The 19,915-nt window shown below is 39.6% G+C and overlaps 1 protein-coding gene across 1 annotated transcript; it reads left to right on the top strand.

Moving 5' to 3' along the window:
- The first annotated feature begins 230 nt into the window (after nucleotides 1-230).
- LOC143026809 (uncharacterized) lies at nucleotides 231-8,069 on the top strand. The gene is made up of 4 exons (XM_076187584.1): nucleotides 231-337; nucleotides 4,101-4,161; nucleotides 6,633-6,855; nucleotides 7,966-8,069. The coding sequence occupies exons 1-4, from the start codon at nucleotides 231-233 to the stop codon at nucleotides 8,067-8,069; spliced, it is 495 nt and encodes a 164-aa protein (XP_076043699.1).
- Nucleotides 8,070-19,915: the final 11,846 nt, after the last annotated feature.

The raw sequence follows: 19,915 nt of genomic DNA, 5'->3' as shown, positions 1-19,915 counted from the left end.
TGGAACAGACTAACGGACAACATTAACCACTAAACCTGTATCGGGCCTTCTTTGAATGTAATTGAAGTGTGACCAATTAATTAGTAATCAAATTTACGTATAATCGTGTATGTATGGAAACAGATTTGTTATTGTCTCTGGGGAACGGAGCCTGTTTTTAGATATCCGGTATATCCTGCGTAGCCTACCTATCAAAGTATGCCTATGTCGTATATATGTATGTAGGTTGCATGGCCTACATCCTGTACACCAACAAGTGGCAACACAAATATTGCGACAACTGGCCACAGCCTGCGAGAATTCACAGATGGTACACTTCCTGTGGATTCCATCCCATGTTAGACCCCTGGCCAACGACACCACTGATCGGCTAGCGAGGACTGCCTCTGTAGTATAGATCTACCAACTGCTGATACTAATACTCCTGCCATTCTGAACGCATGGACACTTAATTGGTTTGCCATCAACCTGCCAATTGTGAGTCCGGAGTAACAATGACTTTCATAATATTCACTTTGGCTAATCTACTAAATTATTTATCACTATTACATTTCCAAAGAGGTTATATTTCAGGGCTGGAGGGAAAGAGGAAGGAGTGCATCAACCTGCCAAGAACTGGTACGAGGTAGCAATGACGCGTTAAGATAGGGTTACACTAGTCAACGGGAAGCTTAAAGTCCATTTCTTTTTTTATTCGTTCATCCTATTTCAAGTGGTTACACGTAAGCTGAGCCTTACCGAGTGAAGAAATCCCCACCAATCAGGTAAAAGGAGCTACAGCAAGCCCCACCCACTATCCAAAATGAGGAACTCTCATTGGCAGAGCCAAGGCCTATGCCACTTTCTCAAATATCTTATCCCTAATAACTTGGAACGACTCGAGATCTCCCTAAAGATGGATGTTTGACGATCTTTGCATCTCTTATACACACACATAGATTATCGAGCATTAGGCAGAAGACATTTGTCATCCATAGAAAATGATAATTGAAGCGCTGACTCTACCCCTCCTGTGGTCGTATCTTCTCCACTGGAGCAAAGATAACCTCAGTATTCCACTCCAATCACAGTGAAAAGTGTAGATAGCAAGCACATGGTGAGAAGATTTTTCACTCGTTAAAAAATACATACAACAGTACTCAAACGACTATTTGATTATTACTGCAACAATATACATTCCATAAAATTTCTTTTCATTTTCAAGATAAAATTGTAATATTAGAAAGTTCGTCTCTTATTACTGAATAAGTTGTATATATATACATATATATATATATATATATATATATATATATACATATATATATATATATATATATATATATATCGTAAATATGATTATTATTAACATTCTGCAGTTTCTCTTCCTCAGATCTCTTCCAAGGTATGGACTACAATGGTATTGCGTTGGGCGTCCCTGGACTTAAATTCCAACCCAAACCCTCCAGAATTGGACAAAATCCATCCCTAGGCTCGGAATCCAATCCATCCGTTGACTAGTCTAACCGTAGCTTTAATCTTTGCCAAGACAAATGCCAAGATAAATGCCCGCAAAACCCTGACCGGATCTTGATCAAAATACGTGATTCCGACTTCTTCCTCCCTTTTTTTTTTTTTTTTTTACAGTTTCAGATTAGCCTGAATATATAGAGCGGCTGGAGAACCTGCAAGATAAGGTTTCGAAACGTAGTGAATAATGCGAATTTTTTTAATAGGGGAAGAATAAGTCAAAGAGAGAGGTAGTTGTTTTGTTACAAGGTAGGTAGTCGGGGCTGTATGCGTTGGGTATTATATGCATATGAAGATGGAAGACGAAACACATGTATATACAAGATGGTATCCTTTAATGCCACATACGTGAGATTATTATTCACGTATATCCCTAACTTTTTTCATAAATAATTAATTCACCTCATCGACAATCAATTCTTTATGTTTTTTAATGTTTGCTTGTCGGTGATAATTTGGAAATAATCCTTTTGAAACACCCTAACTTTGGCGGGTGTTAAACTGTATAATTCATTCTGTCAATTATAGTTCGGAAGTGTAAATAGCAGTCCGTTTTGTATTAGTTTTGGCTCTCATTACGTATATTAACGAGGACTATCTGTAGTATAGGTCCACCAGCTCCCAAGACGACGACTTACTACTACTACTACTACTACTACTACTACAAGCGGATAGTATGATAAGCTGCCTGATTCCCGACCAGTATCGATGCTGAGAAGGCTCCAAGTGTATCCATCCAACACTACGTTAATTTTCTTCCTCTTCCTTATACGTACAGATGCAGTGGACTTTGGGCGAGACGGATTAATGTTATGAGTCACCTCAAACCCTGCAAGCATACAGTGTGACATTTCGTAAAACTGAAGACGTGCCTAGGATGCCTCATCGACGATTAGTTTTTGATGTTTTTAGATGTTTGCCTGGAAGTGATCTTTTTGTGACACCCGCACTTTGGCGGGTGTTAAACTGTAGTATGATTAATTCTGTCTGGCTGTGGTTCGAGTGTTCTGTATGTCACTACGGGTACGGACAGTTGCTCACTGGATAGTTGCTCACCGGATAGTTGCTCACCGGATAATTGCTCACCGGACAATCGCTCACCGGAGAAGTGACAAATAGGACACTTGCTCACCAAAGATTTTTTTTTTTACTTTTCTTGAACTTGATAACAAACAATATACAGGATTTTTTTTTTAGTTATATTTAGGTTTATTACAGCAATAATACCCAAACAATATCCAAACTTTCATATTTTAGTTTGCTGTAATAAACCTAAATATAACTAAAAAATCCTGTATATTGTTTGTTATCAAGTTCAAGAAAAGTAAAAAAAAAATCTTTGGTGAGCAAGTGTCCTATTTGTCACTTCTCCGGTGAGCAATTATCCGGTGAGCAACTATCCGGTGAGCAACTATCCGGTGAGCAACTGTCCTACACCCATGTCACTAGTGTGGTTAAGTTAAACATCGTTTGCTAAAATATCACGGAGTTTATTTCGGTCTACGCAGGTGGAACTTGTATGTACAAAATAAGGGCATAATAAGGTAAGAGAAACACGTAGAATGAGGAGTTTGCATGTGAAAGGGGATGACGTTATACTAAATGCATGAATGCTATAGAATATAGGCATGACAAAAGCGCTGTTCAGTGCGTATGGTCTAACGACGCACGTAGAGCGGTTACGTTATGTAATGACAACGTAGACTACTTACATAAAACATACTATCTATTGAAATTAAGTACTACATATATATTGAGATTAAGTACTACATATATATTGAGATTAAGTACTACATAGATAATAAAGGAGTATTACATATACAATGAAGGAGTATTACATATACAATAAGGAGAAAAATGACATACTATATAAAATATAAGTAAAAAGAAGAATTACTACACTAGGATTGACGCTCCTTGAGCGTTATAAATTTATTAGAATAATACACGAGGTAAATAAAAACACAGATATCTGCTAAGATATTGTCACAAAAATGTGAGAAATTCTCAGAAGAGGCACTTTGCTTATCACCACACCTTGATTTCGAGGGCAAAGTTCTAATTATGTTCCTGGTATTCCGATAAAAAAAAAAGTGTTGGTGTCCTGTCTAAATAGCTTGTTACTCTGTTTCCCCCCAAAAAGAAATGATATAATGAGCAACGGCATTAAACAAGAACAATACTGAAAAAGAACAAATGACATGCCAGGGGTGAAGAAGGTTTTTGTACCTACGCAGTGCAACACTCAACTTTACGAACGATAACGTTTTCGCAACACCGTGTTGGCACTCGGGGTTCGAAATTTCTGAGCGACTTTGACTTCGGTATTGTTTGATAAAATTCAACAAGCATATTTTCAAATTATCTCAATTAATAGTAACAAAGTAAGTATTACGCGTGAATTATTCTTATTAATTACATTCCAATTATATCCATAAGTGACAATTACAAAAAAAATATATATTTTTCGGTTCCTTATCTTTTATTATATTCTATTAGATGCTCATATTCAAACATTTAAGTCATCTCCAGGGACATGGAAAATATCCTTTAATTGTAGTGTAAATTCTCTAATTGTGAAATTCACACAGTAACTACGTTAACCCAATTGTTTCAGCTGAGTCACTATTAGCTCCAGCTGTCCGTTCGGAAGTAGGTAGAGGCACAGCCGCATAACGTTTAGAGCTGTGCATTGGCTTAGTGACAGGAAAGAAAAGGTAAGATCTAGAAAGTTAAATAAAATTCATTGATTGGTTGAAGTTGCATGAGTGCATAAAAACTTTAAATGAACAGTAGATAAAGAAACTGAAAAAAATATTGCTGAAAAGAGACAGGCCTATAAGAAATATAAGTGCTCGGGTGCATCTAATGACTATGAAAATTATGTATCAATCCAGAGATTTAAAAAAGACAATAAAGAAAAGAAAACGACAATACGAAATGAACATCGCTGATAAATCCAAAGAGAATCCCAAAGAATTCTATAGTTACATTAGAGATAAAAAGGTTGTTAGGAATCATGACATTGGTCCACTATTATCTGATGACGGTCAACTTGAATATTCAAATGAAGGAATGTCAATGTGTAATATCTTAAACAATTATTTTAGCTCGGTATTCGTAAACGAAACACCTCAAAGTGAATTCCAAACTGAAAACTGTGAAAAGTCGGGTAAACTTACTCACTACGGTAAATATAACAAAAGAAAAAATTAAAAGGTGTATAGACAAACTCAAAGTTAATAAAACACCAGTGCCTGACGGTTGGCATCCAAGAATCTTAAAGGAAATGAAAAATGAGATTGTTGTTCCATTAGAAATTATTTTCAAGAAATCCATCATATCCGGAGATGTCCTAAGAGAATGGAAGCTAGCTAACGTTACTCCCATATTCTAAAAAGGTGACAAAAAGAAACCAAATAACTACAGGCCTATAAGTTTGACTTCAATCGTAGGAAAAATTATGGAAACTATCATCAGAGATGCTATCGAACATCATTTAGAAAGTAACCGTTTGATAAATGATAGCCAGCATGGTTTCAGACGGAAACGATCTTGCGTGACTAACTTACTCGAATTCTACAACACAGTTATCTCGAATTATGACAAAAGAAACAACATAGATTTAATATATCTAGACTTTGCAAAAGCTTTTGATACCGTCCCACACGAAAGACTACTTACTAAATTAGCTTTGCATGGAATAAGTGGTAGCCTATTAGGTTGGACTAGTAATTGGTTGAATGGTCGAAAACAGAGAGTTGTTTTAAATGGAAAAACTTCTGGCTGGAAAAGTGTTGCAAGTGGAGTTCCTCAGGGTTGCGTTCTTGGGCCACTTCTATTCATAGTATATATAAATGATATAGACCATGGACTAAAATCTACTGTTTCCAAATTTGCTGATGATACAAAACTGTGCGGAGTGGCAAATGATCACTCAAACCAATTAGATATTCAAGTAGATTTAGATCAATTACAGCAATGGTCTGAAAAGTGGCTAATGAAATTTAACACAAGTAAATGCAAGGTAATGCACATAGGTAAAAATAACAGTCAGTACGATTACAAGTTATTTGGTAATTCATTAACAAAAGTGGATAGTGAAAAAGATCTTGGCGTAATTATCAGCAACGACCTCAAATCATCCAAGCAGTGTATTTCAGCCTTTGAGAAAGCAAATAAGATACTGGGACTGATTGCGCGATCTTTTGATTTCAAAAGTCCATCACTCATTAACAAGCTATATAAATCGTTAGTTTGTCCACATTTGGAATATGCTGTTTCTATATGGTCACCGAATCTCATTAAAGACATTGACAGACTGGAAAAAGTACAACGGTGAGCCACAAAACTGATTCCAAATATCAAAAATAAATCATATGAAAAACGACTAAAACACATGAATCTGTTTTCCCTAAAAAAGCGTAGACTCAGAGGTGACTTGATACAGGTCTTTAAGATTTTAAAGGAAATTGACAACATCAAAAGTGACAAAATTTTCACATTGAATGAGAATCAGACAAGAAACAATGGTCTCAAACTATCCGGAAATAGATTCAATTTGGAAGTAGGTAGAAACAACTTTGCCAACCGTGTAGTAAATGAATGGAATAAACTTCCTGTACAGGTAGTGCAATGTAGTTCAGTTCGAAGCTTTAAGAATCAGTTAGATAAATACCTAAGTAAGATGCTGTAATGATTATAATTTATGTTATATTATTTGTTTTTGTTTTGTTATAATTTGTCTGTCTGATTTTCATTTATTATTAGTTATATGTCAATTTATTATTATTTACTATTTACCTGTTTGTTTATTATTTAACTATACCTATGCATTTATTTATGTATTTTATTTGTTATCTACATTATTATAGTTTTTATTTATTGTTTTATTATTATGATTTTTTTTTGCATCCGACCTAGATATGGATCAAAAGGTCTCCTGTCGGCATGCTCCGCCTTTGTAAATCCTTTGTAAATCCTTTGATTAACAAGCGAGAAGGGTTGTCAAATTCTTTCCACAGCAACCTTAGCTTAAAATTAAGGTAACTTTCACGATTAACGGACCCAATAGTTGTAAAGAATAAAAGATTTAGGTCAAATATTTAATATTCTAAGAGTAGGACATAGAGGCTATAGAAAATGTACAGAGGAGAGCCACCAAATTAGTTCCAACACTGAAGAATCTAAGTTATGAAGAGTGCCTCAGGAAATTGAAGATACCCACACTGGCTTACAGACGGGCGAGGGGAGACATGTTGGAAACGTTCAAACTCCTGTCCGGCGGGTACGATACGGAAGTATGTCAAGGACTGTTCATGTTAAGAGATAGCGATAGAACAAGAGGTCACTCCAAGAGGATTTATAAGAAAAGAACGAGACTGGAAAAAAGAAAGAATTCATTTTGTAATAGAGTGATTAACAATTGGAACAGGCTGCCACAATTTGTTGTTGACTCACAGTCTATTTGGAAATTTGAAAACCATATAGATAAAGCATGGAGGGATCAAGATTTATTTTATAATTATAGAGCTAAAATAGATTATAGTAAAATTATTTATAATATAGCCACCACCACCACCAGTGTAATCACAAATTTAGTTAATCATTCCGAGCTGGATGTACAGGCTTAACAGCCTCTTCCAGAACATCAACTGTATAACTGTATAAGTTTCCTGTATTGTTGAATGTGAAACCCAATCAGAACTCTATTAGCAAGTTTAGCAGATTAGAGGCAACATTGGTCAATCTTTAAGTACAGTTGTTTTAAATACATAGCACTTAATAGTTAATAGGTTCCTTAGTCAGAATCAAATTGTATGGTATTTGTCGAAACAGTTTGAAGATACACTTGTCATCCTTCATTTCCTAGGGGTTTAGATAGGTTAGGTTGGGATAGGATAGGTATTGACAAGAATTATGTATGTCGATGGCTTTTCTTATATCCAGTGTTTTATTATATATATAATAAAAAAAAAATCATATTGGGCTTAATGCAGGAATATTTCTATTGAGATTGTCAATGATCAATGAAATATTTGAATTGAGGTTGTCAATGATAAATGTATGCTTTTCAAATTCTTAATAATAATGAAATTTAACAGTGAGAAATTACTTTTTAATTACATGTTTTGTAAGCCTGTTCTTAATATTATAATATACCAAAAGGAACTATCTCCCATTGACCACTTGGTCTTGGGTACAGTAACAAACCTACATAGGCATCATCATCATGATGCACAAGTGGGTACACGAAGCCGGTGTCGAGTCTTGATTATATATATATATATATATATATATATATATATATATATATATATATATATATATAGTAGTTATATACAAGTTACCCCCAGATTCTGTGAACTGGTTTGATCACATTTTCTGTTTATTATTACTCAGAGTAAAAGAGAACAAGTAATACAGCAGTGACTTTATATTTTATAATGCGAGTAGTGTGGTGCATTGTTCATATGAGAGCCGATGCTGCGCACAAGAATTTGACTCATACTGAAGTGGTTAAAGGGGATGGCCCAATCAAGTCATACACCCACTCTTAATTTACCCATTCCAAACCCATCCCACACCCATTTTTTCTCCCATTTATTTTAGCTTTTTATGAAGTTATCCTTGTCCCCAGCCCGCTGCCCAGCTCGGAAACAATGTAGCAAGACACAGCACCTCCACAGCAGGGCCTGACAATATTATCATACCTAACCTAAAACATAAATATTTCACATTTTATTGTAGAGAATAATCCCTGGTCTAAAGCATTGTTAATACTAATATATGTTGGATGTCAATGGTGATTCAGTCTGAGTTAACCTGTCCTAGTGTCAAGGCTGTTTATGATATAGAAAAAGAATGTATGTACCATTATAATTTTAAATGCATTTGACACTATGAATTTAGTTTCTATAGCATTTGCATACATGACATTGTTTTTGATAGGCTCCGAAGGAGAAGTCTTCATAGAACCCCCTGTACCATGTTACTGGAATGGTACCTCTTGATTTTGGACTTGACCACCTTCAGTATTTTAATTATTTCTTTAGTTCTCTGGCCTGTCTTCTTCAACCCAGTGATTTGGGCAATTATATATTTAGTTAATTCCTTTGTAGGGGCCAAGGTAAAGATACAGACCCAAGGGTAGTGGTTCCCAACCAGTGTGCCACGGCACCCAAGGGTGCCGTGAGATCAACAGCGGGTGCCGCCAAAATTCAGGGCAAAAATAATTTTCATATTACCGACTCTCTTTGTGATCCATTTTTTGTTCATTAAAGCAGCATCAGTGTAAAGATGAGTATTTTCATATTGTCCAGGGACAAAATTTTGTTACACTGATGTTGAATCATCAAAATACTGACAAACTAGAATTTAGACTTTCTAATGAGGGTGTCGGGGACTTCTGAAAGGCTTGGCAAGGGTGCCTCAAGCCGGAAAAGGTTGGGAACTACTGCCCTAGGGAAATGAAGACAATGGTTGTTAAAAAAAAGCAAGGTTCAGAAGAGAGGGGTTACCTGTACATGCTCTTCCCATGGCAGCGTGGGAGCAACGGGTTGGGTTCTCCCTCACGTTCCACCCTGTTGGCCCAACGTGACAGCAGGGGATTGCCAGATATATTCTATCTACATTATTTCACCCCAGAAAATGCTTTCCTATTTTCATCATAAATATGCAGCTACAAAGGGTAGGCTCTGCATATTTTTGACAAGTATTGTATGTATATATATATATATATATTGTGTTTGTGTGTGTATGTATGTATGTATATACATACATGTGTATATATTTACTGATAAGATTGACCATGGGTTGAAGTTTTTCCTGTAGCCTCTTTGAGGTATATTGTCTGCTAGTTTTCTGAATGGTCCTTATTTCTTCCACTGCTCTTGTTTTTCTGCCTGGCTAGGAACCAGTTTGTTGCCCTTTGTGTTCCCACTGTCTTGCTTATATTCTTTACTCTGTATGGAGACCACACCTTACCTTACATGACCAAGATGCCATGTCTTTTACGTCTGCAACCATGGAACTCCACCTTTTCTGATCTTGAGCCAATCTCATCAGGTGTTGACCTTTCATTCCCTCTCCAATGCCCTGCAGTAAGTTACCCATATATGTCTATCACTGTCCCTGAAATAATTTCTAGTAGGCTGACTTTTCCCAGTTCTCCTACTTGGAATATATGCCCTAGGAAAGAAAGTTGTCTACTTCTGATGGTTCCTATCAATGATCTTTTTGTCCAAACTCTTCTAAGGCTTCTTCATTTGTTACCTCTTCAGTCTATGATATCCTCATCATTCTTCAAAGACACCAAATCTCCATTGCCTCAAATTTCATTTTCATTTCAGCATTCATTGTCCATAATTCACTCTTTTAAAAATCTTGATCTCGGGTTCCAATAAATATTTACACTTGTTAGAAGATTTTTTTTCTTTCTTTCTTTCTTTCTTTCTAAATGCTGTTTTTGCTATACCTACTCATGTTCTAATTTCCTTTTCTGATCCTCCATCCTACATACTTGAAATATCAAACTTGCTTAAGCTTTTTCCCATCTCTATGAATTATTTCCCTGTCCTTCCTTGCTACCATTACCTCGGTCTTATGTTTATCTTTAGCCCTATTCTGTCACATGCCTCATGAAGCTTTTTTTTACCAATGTTTGTAGTCTTCCATTTGATTCAGCCATCAATACCATATCATAGGCATACCTTAAGTTGTACATTCCTCCCCATATCTTTATTGCATCTAATTCTTTAATTTCTTCTATTACACATTGCATATACAAGTGAATAAGTCTAGTGAGAGCACACAGCCCTGTAACATACTGTGATGTCACTTGTGCTTAGGTGCCGAAGGAGTGAAGGAAACTCGGGTGAGCTTCGTTGGTTTTATTCTGGTTGGGTCGACGCGGGCAGGGCTCATGGCCCTGCCCTAAACCACACGGTGACCGCGAGCTCGGGTCGGACTCTGTTGGGTACAAGTACAAGAGAGGGACTGGGCCGCGACCTGACCCCGGCAACCCTTAAGTACTCTCCTTGAGTACCGAAAAGTAGCCTACCTCTGGCTGGAACAGGGTTGCCGGGCGTAGGCCTGAACTGTGTTACTATGAGGATACAAATACATACAATATAGGAGAACTAAAGACTTATTCTACACACACTTAATATGAGGCCGAAGGCCAACTATTTCTACACCGTCTATCACTTCACGGTTGCTCCCACTGCTGGGGTTGCGATGCCATAAGCCGACATAGCATATGTGGGGGCTTGTTCGCCACATTTACCCCCCTTCCCCTGCGAAGCGTGGAATCGTGATGTCCAAGCAGGGAGGCGGGGCGTGGGTGACGTCAAAGGAGGGAGGAAGCTGTGGAGGCGGCGACGACTGCGGCAGCGGGAGCATAGGCCGTCTGCGATGTCAGTGGAAGTGCGGACTTCCGAAAGGGGCGCAGACGGCGGCGACGACGACGTCAGCAGTGGCTGCGGCGGCGACGGCGGTGTGGTATCCATAGGAAGCTGTGGAGCGGCGCCAGCAGCGGCGGCGACTGCGACAGCACGAGAATAGGCCGTCTGCGATGTCAGTGGAAGTGCTGACTTCCGAAAGGGGCGCAGACGGTGGCGGCGGCGGCGTCACCGATGGCTGCGGCGGCGGCGGCGGCGGAGTGGTATCCATCGTGGAGCCGGCCGAGGGTGAAGTCAAAGGGTGGTGCGCGTGTGACGTCGGCGGCGGCGACGGCGGGAGAATAGGCCGTGAGCGACGTCAGTGAGAGCGAAAACTCCCTCCAGAGGGCGCAGACGGCGGCGGTTGTGACGTCGGGAGAGGAGGCGGCCGTGTGACGTCGAGCGAAGAAGCGCAGAGTTGCTCGTGGGCGGCGGCGACGGCGGGCGGTTGTGACGTCGAGCGAGGAGGCGGCCGTGTGACGTCGCGCGAAGAAGCGGACGTGACGTCTGCGGCGGCGGGCGGTTGTGACGTCGACCTGGGAGGCAGTCGTGACGTCGAGCGAAGAGGGCTGTTGGGACGTCAGGCGAAGGGATGGTCGTACCGTCGAGCGAGGAGGCGCTTGTGAGCTGCGAAGGCTGTGGTGGGGTTGACGAGCGTCCATGTAGTCACACAAGTTGTCGATGAACCAGATCAGAAGGGGGGCTGGGTGTACTCGTGTCCAAACTCCGGTGGTCACCAATGTAACATACTGTGATGTCACTTGTGCTTAGGTGCCGAAGGAGTGAAGGAAACTCGGGTGAGCTTCGTTGGTTTTATTCTGGTTGGGTCGACGCGGGCAGGGCTCATGGCCCTGCCCTAAACCACAAGGTGACCGCGAGCTCGGGTCGGACTCTGTTGGGTACAAGTACAAGAGAGGGACTGGGCCGCGACCTGACCCCGGCAACCCTTAAGTACTCTCCTTGAGTACCGAAAAGTAGCCTACCTCTGGCTGGAACAGGGTTGCCGGGCGTAGGCCTGAACTGTGTTACTATGAGGATACAAATACATACAATATAGGAGAACTAAAGACTTATTCTACACACACTTAATATGAGGCCGAAGGCCAACTATTTCTACACCGTCTATCACTTCACGGTTGCTCCCACTGCTGGGGTTGCGATGCCATAAGCCGACATAGCATATGTGGGGGCTTGTTCGCCACAGCCCTACCTCACCCATCTTTTAATGTCAACTAGTTTTGAACTTTCACTTTCTATTCTTATATCTGTTCTTTGGCCCCGATATAAGTTTCTAATTACACACAGGTCTTTACCATCAATTCTCTTTTCTTTTAACATGGAGATTTAGGTCTTTATGTTTCAGTATCAAATGTTTTTTCAAACTCGATAAAGCTGATGTGTATTTTTTTTTTTTCTATAGCCCTCTCTAGTATATATGCAAATGTAAAAATTGCCTTTCTTATTCCTTTTCCTTTTTTTTTAACAATATTGTTCCTCCACATTGTCTGTAGTTTTCCTCCAAGTCTTATGAATATTATTCTTAGTATTATTTTACCAATATGATTCATGATGCTAATTGTTCTGTGCTTTGAACAATGTTATGACAACTTTCTTTGGAGTAACTGTGATGGTTGTTCTCTTCATTCAATGAGGTAGTCCAGTGTCATTAATCTTGCTTGCTAGTCGGGTGCTCTTTTCAATTGTGGGTTCCACCATCTTGATAACAATTCCATCTGCCCCTTCTTCCTTCTTTCCTATTTTTTTTTTACTGCCGATCTTGTTTCTTCTTATAATATCAATGGACCAGTCATTTCCATGTTTAGGTTTGGGTGTTTCCTCTATTGTCATCAAATAACTTCTCAATGTATTTTTCCTATTCAAAATATTGTTAATTTCTATCAAAATGTTCCCATGTTTATCTTGAGTCACCATTCCTCATGATGGGCTTCTTTTTTTCCTATAACCCCTCTTACTTTTTTGGTACAAAATCCTCTTTGAGGGGCACTGTCCTAGCCTTCTGATAGGGGGGGAGTTTGTGACATGAACCATATCATCATATGCGAGTTAATTTTTTCTAGACTTTCTATTTCTTGGCATGTCTTCCTAATCCATTCTCTCCTTGCTTTACATTTCCTCTTTATTTCAGTCTAAAAATTTTTTTTTTCCACTTTCTCCTTTCATCCATAAGATTTAGGATCTCACTTGTCATCCATTTTTGCTTTCTGTGACCAGTTTCTTTTTGTGATAAGTATTTTGTTTCATTGAGTGATTCTCCCCCCCCCCCCTCATATTTACTTTCACCATAGCTACAACTGGTACACGGTCACATCCTATGCCACAATCAGCTCCTGGGTACATTTTAGCATTTATTACCATACATATACCAAGGCTTTCCCCCTTACAAGGGAGGTAGCCAAAAAGAAGATTTATTACCACATTTCTAAAATGCCGGTTTTTGGTGTTCTAGTCAATTTGGTTCTTGTGATCCATTCCAGGGCTTCTCATGTCCAGAGTTATTGTGGATATTATCTGAACCAAATGTTCTTTATTACTTGGTTATTAATTCTACACCAGACCATAATTTTTTCTCCCCTGTCATTTATATTTCCAAGACCATAATTTCTGGTTGTTATTCAGCCTCCTTGATCTCCAACCTTTGCATTAAGTCTCCTATTATGATATTAAGTTCATAGGCTTTACAATGAATTTATATCATCTGATTTTTCATCATGAGTGGTTGCTGGTGCATAAACTTGGATAAGGTTGATATTTATGGAGTTCCCTGCTATTTTGACAAGAATTAATCTATCACAGACAGGCCAAACTCCCATGACTCCTTTGGTATTTTCTTTGGTCATCATAATCCTCACTCCTCTCTCATGAGATACTCCACCTGAGTAAAAGAACTCTACATCATCATCATCTGAAAACTTTTCTGCCCCAGTCCAACGAACTTACGATACATCCATTATTGCAATTCCCACCCTTAATATTTCTCTCGTTAGATTATCATAACTTCCTGGCTTCAAATAAAGTGTTAATATTTCAGGTACCTATTTTCAGTTCCTTTGGTTTTCTTTTGGTACCTAACTGCACGGACACTGTATAACAGTCAAATGTCATCTGATGCACATAACTTGGTTGACTGGGCAAGGTAGCACCTGCTTTAGTAGTGCTCCCACTCTACCATTGGTTTTATTTTCTCTTCTGGTTTTCATGCTTATTCTTGGGTTTTATGTAATAGGGTTCCCATCTCCTTTCCACAGTTTGGAGACCACACCAATGATGTGTAATCTAGTCGTGGAAGGATAATTTTTCTTTCTCCTCCTCCTCCTCCTCCTTTGGGGCAATGATAGTTCAAAGAGCTTATGACATCTTGCTCTTTGGTAATATGCAGATCTAATCTTGTGAGAATGTAATCTCCTCTTACCCAAGTCACTTCATTCACCTGCTGGGTCATTATGTTTTCTATTGCTACTTAATCCCTTCCATACAATGACATCAATGTCGGTGTCATGACGTACAAGTGAGTATACGAGGATACTGGCATCTGCATCTTGATTTTGTAGTTGTAGTTTTTGTAGTTGTATCTGAATGACCCCCATATTCTGTGAACAGGCTTGATCGTGTTTTCTGTGGTTATTAACATTTAGAATGAAAGAAAATGAGTAATACATCTGTAACTTCATATTTTATAATGCATGTATAGTGATGCATCATCGTTTATCAGACAGCTAATGTTGAATGTGAAAATTCAACTCGTTGAGGGTTGACTTTTGAGATACATTGTATTTTAGTTTTTTTTTTTTCTCAAGTAGTCAGAATTATCATGTCATCTCATGTCACATTGTCATCCTTTTTTTTGTCTTTTTTTTTTCTCTCTCTCTCTTCAGTACGAGTCAAATTCTCATGTGCAACATCAGCTACCATATGAATGACGCGTCACACTACTCCCATTATAAAATATAAAGTCACTACTATATTACTCATTCTCTTTTACTCTGAGAAATAATAATCACAGAAAAAATGATCAAACCTACCTTATCAACCATTCCATTTCCTATATATTCCACTCCCCTCCACCCTCCCTCTTATCTTCACACCTCCTAGATAACAAGTAATCACCTGCATCCTGTCCACTGCCCTGGGTCGGAAGCAGTGTCGCAAGACACAGCACATCCACAGCAAGGCCGCTTCATAAATTCAACTACCCCCCCTCTCCGTCCCTCCATGCAGAAAAGGAAAAGACTGTTATATCAGTAGAAGTCACTTGTTGGTTATGTTGAGGAGGTCTAATGGAGTGATTGCTGGAGTATATGTTTGGTCAGAATTGTTCTTGTATTTTGTGTCCTGTTTGTTCTGCTGTTTATGTTTTAAGTCAGAATAGGTGGTTGCGTTTGTATCACCTGCCAGTACGTGGTTTGTGAGAGAGTTTATAGGAGTTGAAGGTTGTAGCCCCAGGAAGTTGATATAGTTGATAGAATATATTTGTGATGTTAAAGTTGTGTTCTTTAACTTTTTTCTTTGTTATATATTTGGGTTCTCTTCTGTTAGTGTTCAGTTTCTTTCGTTCAAAGGTTATTGTGTATTGATGTTACAAGTTCAGCATTATTTTGTATTGTCTTCATTAACATTTGTATTCAATGAATGTGGATTGTGGTGTTTGATTTCTGCATTAGTGGTATGTTTATATAATCTTTATGTACTCACCCTAGCAACCCCCACCACACCTCTCCACCACCCCATCCCAAACACATCAAAACTCTTCCTCTCTTATGTTCCATACCTCTGCATCACACAGCTCTGTCGGCACAATCACCCCTTCATATAATCTCCTCCCAACATCCATTCCCAAGTGGCTATTTATCTGTACACTTTTCAATCCCCCAAGGCATTTACTTGCTTCTCTCAATCTACATTCTACCTCCACTCCTCCCTTTTCTGCCACATTCACCCCCAAATATCTAAAGCTATCTACTTCCTCTAGCCTCTCCTTTAATACCATCTTCCCCTACATCTCATCACCTTACTTTTACCCACATTTATCATCAAATTCCTTCTTTCACACACCTTCCCAAACTCCATCAAGTTCCTTAATCCCTCCTCTGGTCCTGCTATGAGCACAGTGTCATCAGCAAACAACAACTGGCTTATCTCCCACTTTTCTCCACCCTCTTTAATCATCTCTATTCCCTGGCCCACCACCCCCGCATTTACCTCTCACACCACCCCATCCATGTATAAATTGAACAGCCATGGCAACATGACACACACCCCCCATCCATGTATAAATTGAACAGCCATGGCAACATGACACACCCCTAGCAAAGTTCCACCTTTAACTCAAACCACTCACCCTCTCCATTTCCAATTCCAAAACAGGCTCCACTACTCTCACAAAAACTCAGCCACTCTCAACAGCCCTCCCCACATATCTGCAATATCTCCCATAACATCCCCCTGTCCACCCAATCACAAGCCCTTTCTAAATCCATCAAGGCCCAAAAAACACCCATATCCCTTCCCAAACCCCCTCCCCCAAACACGCATCCACCCCACCACAAAAATCTGATCCCCACAACCTCCTACCTGGCCCAAACCCACACTGCTCCTCACCAACTACTCCCTCTTCTCCTCTCCTAATCCTCTCAATCAAAACCCTCCCATAAGCCCTCCCAACCATGCTCAACAAATTGATCCCTCTGAAACTACTACACTCACACCCATCCCCGCTTCCCTTGCAAAGTAGAACCATACAGGCAGTCCTCCAGCGCTCCACCCTCCCCAAGACAAACATTAAACAACCTCACCAGCCAGTCCACCATCACTGCACCTTCCCCCCCCAGACAATCCACATGACACCCATCCAACCCAGGTGCCCCACCCTCTCTCATCATTTTGATAACTGCTTTCACCTCATCCCTTCATATTTCTCCTCCATTTTCCTCATTCATCACTGTCACCTTCCTAACACTTCCCACTGGAATCACCTTTCCCCCCACCATTCTTCCTCACACCCAGGAACTCCCCAAAACACAGTGCCCATCCTCCCCCACCCCCACCCCTTCCATCATCATCCCTCCATCTGCACCTTTCACCCCCCCCTTCCCCACCTGACTTGCCTCCCCCTCCTCTCCCAACCTCCCACCAAAACATCTTTTTACCATCTTCAAATTTCCCCATCACACTCCTATCCCACTTCACATCTGCAGTGTTTATAGGTGTATTGAGATAAGTTTACTACAATGCTCTCCCTCATCTCTCTCTCCCTCCCCTCTCATTTTTTTCTCATCTCGCCTCCTCTCTTCCCCTCCCCCTCTCCCTTTCTCCCCATCCTCTCTCCCCTTCCCTTTCTTCCCCTCTTCACCATTTCTCACCCCTTTCCTGTCTCCTCTTTCCCTTCTCTCTCCACTTTCCCTTCTCTCTTCCCTCTCCCACTCTTTCTCCCATCTCCACCTGTCTCCCATCTCCACCTGTCTCCCCCCTCTCCTTCTCTCTTTCTCTCTCTCTCTCTTTTTCTTCTTCTTCTTCTCCCTTCCTCCCTCAATCATCTTGTTTGGACCAATAAGTCTCATGCCCGTTTTTCACCATAATCTAGAGTGATCTTCCAATTATCAGTCCATTTTTTAATGAGAAATGGTGGCATCAGGATGGAATTTAAATAGTACAATGATATTAAAAGGGTATTTAATGAATTACACTTGATGTATTTTAATGCACAAATGTTAGCTTTTTTCTCTATTGTTTGATTGAGCCTTCATTGTCACTCATAGATATATTTGACGAATGAACAATGCATTATTATAATAATTGTTGCTTCTAGTTTCACTTGCTAGAAACCTGTAGCTCCATGTTAGCTGACAGTGATCCTTGGGCCCTTAATTAAACCTGTGGGTAGAAGCTTTGGTCTTTTCTTCTTCTTCTTCTTCTCCTCCATTAGCAATGGACAGTTTCTACTATGTCACAAACTTAAAACAGTAGGATGGGGAGTGTAGTTAGAAGTTGTCAGGTTTCTGTATGTGAAAAGGTGGAATAGATAGTTTAAGTTGATAGAGATCCATGCCTGGTCAAGAGACTTAATATGAGCCCTGAAGGACCACACGCCAGACAGAGGTGAAGGGTTGATGGATTATGAGGATAGGCCACAGTCCTGTCGTCCATCTTGCAGGATTACTATAAGCACGTACCTGTCATTGGTCCCTACAATTAACAATGAGTAGTGTAATGTAATATAAAGAAAACAAAATACTTTATTAATATGTCACGGAAATTGTCAAGGTATTAGCCTTTATGAGCACCATGGTCTCGAAGATATTATCCAGGTATTTCTCTCCTGTAGATGAATAATTTGGCTCATGAAAAGAAAAGAGCCTTTCTACAGGTGTTGATGAAGGTATTGTGGTGTTAAATTTAATGAACATAGCTCGAATGAGAGGATGGTTGTGCAGACTTTTCAGGTTAGTATCTGGGTCTTGGAGGTAGGTGAGAACCATCATTTCTTGGGTTTCTGATGTGGAGTTCCCTGAAGGAGTCTTGTCAAAAGAGAAGTAATCATCGTGGGCACAGGAGGGAGGCGAGGCATTTTCGTCCACATTCATTTTGAAACCTCTGGCAGTTCGCATGAAGGTTTCTTGAACAGCATATGTAGTGTCTTGTACATCCCAACTTTCCTTCATTCTTATCCATCTTAATTTAAAATATGGATGAGTAACTGTTGCCAGAACAGCTTCGTTGATATGGGGATCAAGGTTTAGATATTTGCCAAATCTGTTTTTAAAACCAAGTATTACAGCAGAAAGTAAAGGAGTACAGTAATTAAAAGTCATTGCTTGAGTCTGTTCAAGTTGTCTCTCTGCGGTAAGTAAAGTTGGAATCAATTCTCCATAGTAACTACCTTTACTTCCCTGGAGATGGTCAATTGCTTTGGCAATTGGGGCCAAGGTTGTTTTGAATTCTTCCAAGTATTCAAATTCATGACTTAAGAAGACTGGTAGCTGTAGAGACGTCATCAAGCTTGAGTTTGAGTTTGTGTTTAAGAAGTGTTGAAATGCTATTAAATAAAGAATTCCAATGTTTTGGAGATGGACTGCTTAAACTGCAACCAATTATTTGTTGAATCAAATCGGCAGACTTTTTATGACTAGTTCTGTTCCACAAAGCTGAACATTTTTCCATCACCACATGAGTTAGAGCTGCAAATTTTTCATTCTTCAGGGCATCCTTTGCATCTATTGATGCTACCAAGCTCAGTAGGTTAGAGGCACAACTGACATGGTTAGGAAGAATCAGATGGTAGTTAGACTGTGTGTTTTCTTCAAAAAGCTCACACTTTTCAAATGCAGGAGCAAAAATTAAGTCCTCATCCACTCCCAGAGTGCCTGTAGATGTACTGTTGAAATAAACTTTATTCTCTTCTAAGTTGCCAGGATTCAATTTAACTCCAAACTCTCTAAGTGTTTTTGCAAAATTGCTGTAGTTGTCAGATACTGTTGATACTACTTTTGCATCAGGAATTTCAAATTCACTGTTGATCTCTTCAAATCTCTCGGCAACCTCCCCGTAAGTGTGGGACCCCCTAACTCTGCAGCAGCCCAGTGCAGCTCCATGTCTCTCTAGGGTAACACCATCAATCTGTTGATAAATGCAACATGTAAGAACCAAAGGTACTTTTCCCCCACATTAACTAAACCCATACTGTATTTATAAAATAAGCATAACAGCAACCAAAATTTAAATGTGACTTGTCCAAGAGAAGATTTATTAAGTTAAGTAGAGCTACATGGTAAGACTTGTTAAAATTTTTGCTGTTTATCTATTTATTTACTCGTTTTCCATTTTCCAACTCTGACCAACTCGTAGCATATGACAAGGAGTTCATTACTTAGTTATGTCTCATTTCTTTCCACAATTTATACATACATAGATATAACCAGGGCTCTTTCCCATTATAAGGGAGGTAGCCAAAG

The sequence above is a fragment of the Oratosquilla oratoria genome, chromosome 7 (assembly GCF_046742065.1).
Source record: "Oratosquilla oratoria isolate Oo_2021 chromosome 7, ASM4674206v1, whole genome shotgun sequence".
NCBI lineage: Eukaryota > Metazoa > Arthropoda > Malacostraca > Stomatopoda > Squillidae > Oratosquilla > Oratosquilla oratoria.
Note: the sequence above shows the minus strand (reverse complement) of the source record. Positions and strands in the feature narration are given on the sequence as shown.

What these genes read in the sequence shown, in the direction of transcription:
- LOC143026809 (XM_076187584.1), top strand. Translation starts at nt 231, where the DNA reads ATGGCCTACATCCTGTACACCAACAAGTGGCAACACAAATATTGCGAC. An exon ending in TCCTGTGGATTCCATCCCAT is followed by an intron (nt 338 to 4,100) that starts GTTAGACCCCTG and finishes AAATTCACACAG; the next exon opens with TAACTACGTTAACCCAATTG. An exon ending in CTCCAGCTGTCCGTTCGGAA is followed by an intron (nt 4,162 to 6,632) that starts GTAGGTAGAGGC and finishes TTCTAAGAGTAG; the next exon opens with GACATAGAGGCTATAGAAAA.